We start from the raw sequence: 7,377 nt of genomic DNA, 5'->3' as shown, positions 1-7,377 counted from the left end.
TTACACTATATTGGATCTATCTCACACACGCACTACTCAGTAGTTAGTCTGCATCATGTTCAGCAGTTTCAATTGCAGTTCAGTTCTCAAAGGCTTTGCTATGCTGCTTTGTTCTGTTCTGAGTATACGTAGCTCAGCAGCAAGCTTGGAGCTTGTGCTAATTAAAACAGAATATGAGGAGCCCCTTCTCTAGCTCTCTTCTCTCTGGGTTCCCTCCTTGCCCCACAAGACCCCTCTGCCCTGTTCTCTGACCAGATATATGGGGTTTCTCTTGGAATTTTAATTCCACCACTATTACTGTGCAGTTCCCACAACTCAGGCCCCCTTCAGGACAAAGAGGGTAGAGAAAATAGAGAAAAATGCGGATTATCTTCATACTCTTTCCCATTTCCTCTGTCCAGAAAGACAGGGTTTCCATCCATTTTAACTATTGGCACTGCTGGCTACCAGGGCTTAGCTGGGGCCTTACCAGTGACATGCCATGAGAGAAAAGAGAATGAAACCCTCAACATGCTCTAGCTTCCAGGAGTTCCTTTTTTCTGGTCTTTTAGTGTTTTTCTTTCATAGGTTTTTTCCTCAGAGTCTCCTCTGGTTTAACCTGTCAGAGGATCCACTATGACAGCTCTGCTGGATGCCCTCTCCTGCCTCCAGGCCAAGAGAAAAAAAGAGGGGAAAAATAGGAAACTCACTCCCATATGGGTCCTTTCTCCAGGTCTGATGCTCTTCCCCAATCCACCTGCTTTTGTTTATTTTTCAGTGTCCTCAGCTAGTTGCCTTTTGCATTTTGTCCAAAATTTTTAGTTGTAAGTGGGAGAGAGAGGCTTTTGAGGGCTTACTCATCTTGATTATGCCTGAAGCTACATTAGTTTTAGGAGACCCAAACTGGAAACAACCCAACTGTCCTTCAACATTAGAATGAACAAACTGTGAAATATTTAAACAATAGCATATAATATGGCAATGAGAATGAACTACAGTGACATCAGCAACATGGGTGAATCTCACATTATTTTTGTTTAGTGCCTGAGTCTGAGAGAAACAGCATTTTTAGCCTTTAATCAAAATAAGATTCACAGAAAAAAATTACAAGCATATGGTTCCATTTATATAAAGTTCAAAAATAGACAAAATTAAATTATAATGGTAGAAGTCAGGATAGCTGTTATCTTAGAAGAGGAGGAAGTAGTGATTGGCAGGTGGCATTAGGAGAGCTTCTGGGGTGCTGTGGACAGTCTGTTTCTTGCCTACATGGTAGTTACACATGTAGTCACTTAGTAATAATTCATTGAACTGAAGATTTATGCACTTTTCTGTACATATTTTATGCACCAATTTAAAAAACGTTACAAAAATTTACTCTTCCTTCTGGGGGCAAATGACAGACTCTTAGCTTAAACTGACCTACATACTAAGGGGAATTTATAATAAGGACATTGAGGTGCTTCGTGGAATTCAAGGACAGGAATGATAACCGGGCCTCATGAACAACTGAGCCGAGGGCTCAAATACTATCAGAACCTCCTCTCTCACTACAAATGCACCTCCAGGAAAATATGATCACTGACATGAAACAATCATTTTATATAATATGCACTGAGACATTTGTGGTGTGCACCTATTGTTCTGTTTGCTCAAGACTAGGCCCATTTACTGGAGATAGGCCCATTTACTTCAGGGAAAATGGTCTTCCCTCATTCCATCCATATGGTTTTCATAGGAGCTACATGGTTCCTGCCTAACTCCAATCACCTGGCCATAGTCAATTACTCCAGTAATGGACACCTGACTTATGCTGAGGAATCCGATTCCTAGAATTTTTGTTCTTGGAACCAGAGTTCTATTTTTGAATAGGCACTCTTAGGGTGGGATGCAGAAATCTGTGTTTTAACAGTCTGTCAGGTGATTCTCAAGTTTGAGAACCATAATCTAGACTATCTTGATTCTTTATTTGATTGTGTCTATTAATTCTTCAAAGGTAATTTGTTTTAAAACTGGAAATGTATTCAGTCAATACTGTCAATTCATGGCTTGGTAGGCTGTGTGGAGCAGTTAAGTGGCAATAAAAGATATTACATAAAAAATTACGATAACATAGGTTTGGTAAAGTTTTGGAATTAATATTTGTACATTCTTTCTGGAAGTTTTTTTTTTTGCAGCAGCAGAATTCATCTAAATGATGGCAGTCATCAGTGACCTCAAAGTTAAGAAAAAGTTACACTGTCAACCACGAATATGATCCTAATTTCATAAGAAATAATATCCTCAAATTAAAGTGGTTGATTACCTATGACATTAGTGCTTTTTCTTCTTTATAATTTAGTATATTTCTCTAGTTTTTAATAACACAATTTTTCATAAGAAAAATCAATTAACGTTATAAAGATACAAACAGTATTTTTTTAAATCAAGGAATATCTACAATCAGGGATTGAGAGATGTGTGTCAAGCTTTCAATAGCAGTTAATGTAAACCTCATTCACAAGCAAACTCATGTCAGCATTGTAAGGGAAAAATATTTTCTCATCTTAGAAGATTTTCTACTCTTCCACTTAATATTTTATAACCATGTTAGGTCAGCACTTAAATATTTATTTATGGATGATGGGACTGGGGTGAAATGTGGGATCCAACTTTATTTTCTGATTTTTTCTTCTTTATAAAGCAAAAATATTAAGGTTACCAGTGTAGATAAAGAAACGGTTTAAAAATTGGCATGCAGTTAACATAGTTTTAACCGAGTTGTATTAAGTAAAGTCCATAAGTGAAATCTGTTCCATTTTCAGACTAGTAACCAAAGGGCCATTTAGTCCATTCAGATTTATATTTAGGATCATTCAAAATACATTAAGGGCTGCTAACTTTGGCTTCATGCTCATGTGAATATCCTATTCACTACCTCCCTTCCAAGTTAGTTTTTCTATCATTTATTCTGCTTTTGTAACTCAAAGCTAAACTTTGATAAAGTAAATACTTCAGGTGAAATTCCATGTGGGTTTTCCTGTTGCACTGGGTATACTACAAGTTTAAGTCAACTTCTCATTCCTTGATTTACACGTATATTGACATTTAATTTTAAATGGTTCTTAAAAGTTTTTAGGTTGGCTTGAGAGAAAAATTCAAACATAAAGGTGTCATTTCTCTATGCCTTGTTAGTGAGACTAATTGTAACATGGAGGACAGTAAAAACTTCCAAAAAGAATGTGGGGAACTAATTAAACAGTGTACAATTCTTGACTTTTTCCATTCATCCTTAAGAGAAAAGATGCACTTGACCAACTAAATAAATATTCATATTTGGCTTGAAAATGTATTAATTTTTCCTCTTGGAAACTCTTATATAATGGCTTTTTGCTTGTTCCCTATATGCTAGCTTCTTCTAACTAGGTATCAATTCACAGCAGGTGAAAAAGTTCCAGGAACGTACCAATTTTGAGTAAACTATAAATTTACTCCAAATAATCCACATATGAAATAACTAGGACAGAGAGAATATAACACGATATATTCCAACCTCATGAAGATCAAGTCTGAAAGGGCAACATGATTTGGGTTTGTGTATTTAAAAAAAAATCACCAGAGAAATTTATTAAAACCAATTGTAGGCAACTGGAGGGTGGGAGGGAATCTTACTATATCCAGAAATTAATAAAACACTTAAAAAACCAAATATAAATTTAATAATAAACCTTATGGTCAGGCTGTTTATTAAGGAGGTAACCACACATACAAGTTCGGCTATAGAAATGTTTGCAAATCAAACTTCATGTGATCTAAAAGGACCATGCGTAATGTCAAAAATGGAGGCCTGTACATTCAATAAGTTAATTTAAACATACACAACTAGATCATTCTAGAGTTATACAAACATCTGGGGACACATATGTATCTAATTTCCTTTCAAAAAAACGTTTTTATAAAAGTGATGTATTGAAATAATAATTTAAAAAAGTATCTGACTATTATGAATGGTCCCCAGTTTTACAAAATGTGATTTCCAGGGTATGAAAACTGAAAAGAGTCAACTCTTCAGAGAGTGTTTTATATTATACAAACAAGTTTTGTAGAAAAATGATCCAGCAAATGCTTGAGTTAAGAATATTTATATTTTTTCCAATCTTTACACTTTTATTAACACACTTACAAAAAAATAACATTCAAACACTGAGAAAATTAAATAACTTTGGAAGCAGAGTTCATAGCTTTCTGCTTACATATAAGTGACAATTCTGGGCTGTTGGCACAAAAAAATAATCAACATTCATAAAACCCTTACTACTATATATCAAACATAAGTTAAAATCATAGGCACTAGTTTATCAAATCCACATTTCTTCTGTAAGACTAACCACAGTGAATCCTTCGATTTTCCCAAACAGAAAAACTGGCAATACACAAAGGCTTTCTAGTAAAAAGGCAATTTTTCTGTTTAGGAAACTAAAAGCCAATAGTCTGTGGTAGTACAACAGCAGGTAAAATAATACTTTACCTACTCAGATCCAAATATGTTTTTAACAAGTGATGAAATATTTTAATTAAAAAAAATAGACATTTTTTTTCTGATGCAGCCATTTAAAAACAAAGTTAAATAACCTGAATACTCCTTTTGAAACTGATAATCTAACTTAAAAATGTAATGGGTGTTTCATAATAGAGTTAAAATTCCTTCTAATTATTAGATTGCAGCATATTTTTTTTTTGCAATGTTGCACTGAAAACTGAGACCTATTTTGTTTTGTGTATATGTGTTTTTAAAAAGAGACAGTGGCTAGTTCTTTCTTTTACTTACTTAGATTTTTACATGAGTTATTCCCCTACCTGAAGCAGATGCTTTCTTTATCTTTTTCTGAAAAGCAACAGTTTTTTAGTTCATCATCATGTGGAATTCTGGTGCCATCCTCTCCTGACCCACCCCCATCACCCTCAAATTCAAGGATAAAATTTCTTCCTTGCATTATACACCAAAATACATTAGCACTGGCAGTGTAAATCTCCAGCTGCTTGTGCTAACTGAATGACTCCCTACTGGTCAAGCTAATAAAGACTACCATGGTATCAGTCATGGCAGAACAGGAGTCTTGGTTTTAAAAGTTTTATCATTCTTGCAACATTCTCTCAACCTATCAACCTGAATGCAATCCTGAATATCAAGCTTCCCATTTCTCTCTCAAGTTCATTTGCCAACTTACAGAATGTCTTTGACTGATAGGAAATGAACTTATGTTCAAATCTCTAAAATCCTTTAGTTGACCTGATTGCCAATATTTTAGAGCTGTTCAAATTAAATATTTAAAAACAGACCTCACTATGAAAAATGAGAAGCCTGCTACAGAAGGAAATTTTAGTCTGGTAATAGTCTAATAAAACTGAAATAAGTGATTTCTAGGATATACATAAGGGCCATTGGAGAGCAAGTACTTAACAAGTTAGAGTCATATGTAGTAGGTTTCATTTGTTACCAAAAATGCCAAAATTAATGTAAGGCAGAATCTAAGTCAAATGGGACAGTATTTTCAAAGGATGTTTTATACAGTTACTCAGTTTAAAGTGGATCAACTTCAGTAGGATTCAGCAGGCTACATTTTCCTACCATACAATAGACCATTGTGTCAACTGACAGTAACAATACAACTGTCATTACCAGAGATTTTGTAAGTTAAGTGCATAGATTTTTTCCCCCCTCTTTCACTGTATGGTTTTGTTCCAGGTTGTAAGCACTGAGGTGGTGTTATTTATATCAAGAATAGACACATACTACTTGCTCTTTCCCAGCATGGAAACCTGCCAATAAAAACAAGATCTCTTAGATTCTGTAACAGATAACAGCATGTGAAGAAGTTGGCTTCAATAGCAAAGGCTATCTTTCCTGAGCCAGGAGCTATAAAGTTTAGAAAGATTGTACAGCTGATATCAAGCCCTTTTGGCAATCAAAACAAACACACAAAAGTCCGATGTGTCAATGCGACATGATGGATGCACACTGTAACACTATCTGGTGGTGGTGATATGTGAGCTACATCCAAAACTTAAGATTAAAGAAAATGACAATTTTTCTAATGAATCTGCAAAAATAATTTATAGAATAATCCCAAATTTAGGTATGGTTTTAAATCTCTAGCCCAGGTTTCTTTCCACCCCACCCACCTCCATCTCAATCTAGTTTCTTAGAGTACTGGTGAAACATTTTAGATAATTAGTCAGAATATTAGTTCTCATTAACACAAATATTTATTGATACTATTCATACAGTAAATTAGGTTGAACGTGAAGTTTTGGATAGCTTGAATTCACCATTTTCTTGTGCACAAAGGTACTCTCTCATTTACAAATGGGCATTTCTCTTTGGCATCCATTAGCTTTTGCCCAGATATTGGTCTCTGTCAAATATTAAAAAATCAACTTAGTTTCTATTAAACAAAACTAAAAGTGATTCCGTGGAGAGTGATTGTATGATTACCAAACACATCTGATGTTAAATGTCATTAAAGTGCTGCTTGATCATCTCTGTCAGTTTGTGCTAATTAAGACAGAGAGGGCTGGGATTTTATAAATCCCAAGAGTCTTATCTGAACAGTCTGCATATAAAAGTTGTCTTTTAGCCTGGTGAAGGGGTATCCATGAAGCTGTGGACTTCTGCATTCTTGTCTTTGCTGGTCAATAACAGCCATCTTTCCAACTGTCATCTTTCATGCTACCGTAGGTTTTAGGAGCTGGCAAGGATCTGAAATAAAGCAATCGTATAAAATGATTAGCAAGGCTTTATGAAACATTACCATATTATTTCCCACATATATTAATTACTTTGCAGGTGGCATCACGATCCAATGAAGGCTGTTTCAGGGAACTACTGAGGTCAAAGTTCTAAACAGCTATTAGCACAACCATCCCACACTCAGCATTTCCACAACTTTTAAGTTTTACTGGGCATCAGGTGACTTCACCTCTTTTGTTAACATAGCTACTAGAGTAAAAGAAAGGAAAAAATTGTCTCATCTTTTCCAACCGCATGGATCACCAACTTTATTATTTATTTGTTTGAGGGGCAAAGTGATGAATGTGGTAAAAGGCTTAGTGTCACCATCTCTAGAGAGGCAGAATGGGACAGTGCTTAAAAGGACTTTTTAGTCAGACATACATGGAACTGAAGGTCTTATTAGTTGTTCAGTCTTGGGCAAATTACCTAACCTCATTAAATTTCAATATTCTCCTCTGAAAAACAGGAATAACAACAGTACCTACATGTTTAATGTTATTGTAAAAATTAAATAAGGGGGGCCGGCCCCATGGCTTTAGCGGTTAAGTGTGCACGCTTTGCTACTGGCGGCCCAGGTTTGGATCCCGGGTGCGCACTGACGCACCGCTTCTCCAGCCATGCTGAGG

The 7,377-nt window shown here is 35.5% G+C and overlaps 1 protein-coding gene across 3 annotated transcripts in view; it reads right to left on the bottom strand.

Moving 5' to 3' along the window:
* Window positions 1-3,669: 3,669 nt before the first annotated feature.
* The window catches only part of SLAIN2 (SLAIN motif family member 2), an 81,639-nt gene continuing 77,931 nt past the window's right edge, over window positions 3,670-7,377 (bottom strand). For all 3 annotated transcript variants that reach the window (XM_058547019.1, XM_058547016.1, XM_058547018.1), the window contains one exon: window positions 3,670-6,718. In XM_058547019.1, the coding sequence (XP_058403002.1) occupies window positions 6,652-6,718 (67 nt within the window). In that variant the 3' untranslated portion in view covers window positions 3,670-6,651. The remainder of the gene's footprint in view (window positions 6,719-7,377) is intronic.

Source organism: Diceros bicornis, chromosome 8 (assembly GCF_020826845.1).
Source record: "Diceros bicornis minor isolate mBicDic1 chromosome 8, mDicBic1.mat.cur, whole genome shotgun sequence".
Taxonomy (NCBI): Eukaryota; Metazoa; Chordata; class Mammalia; order Perissodactyla; family Rhinocerotidae; genus Diceros; species Diceros bicornis.
This window is presented reverse-complemented; position numbering and strand designations above follow the sequence as displayed.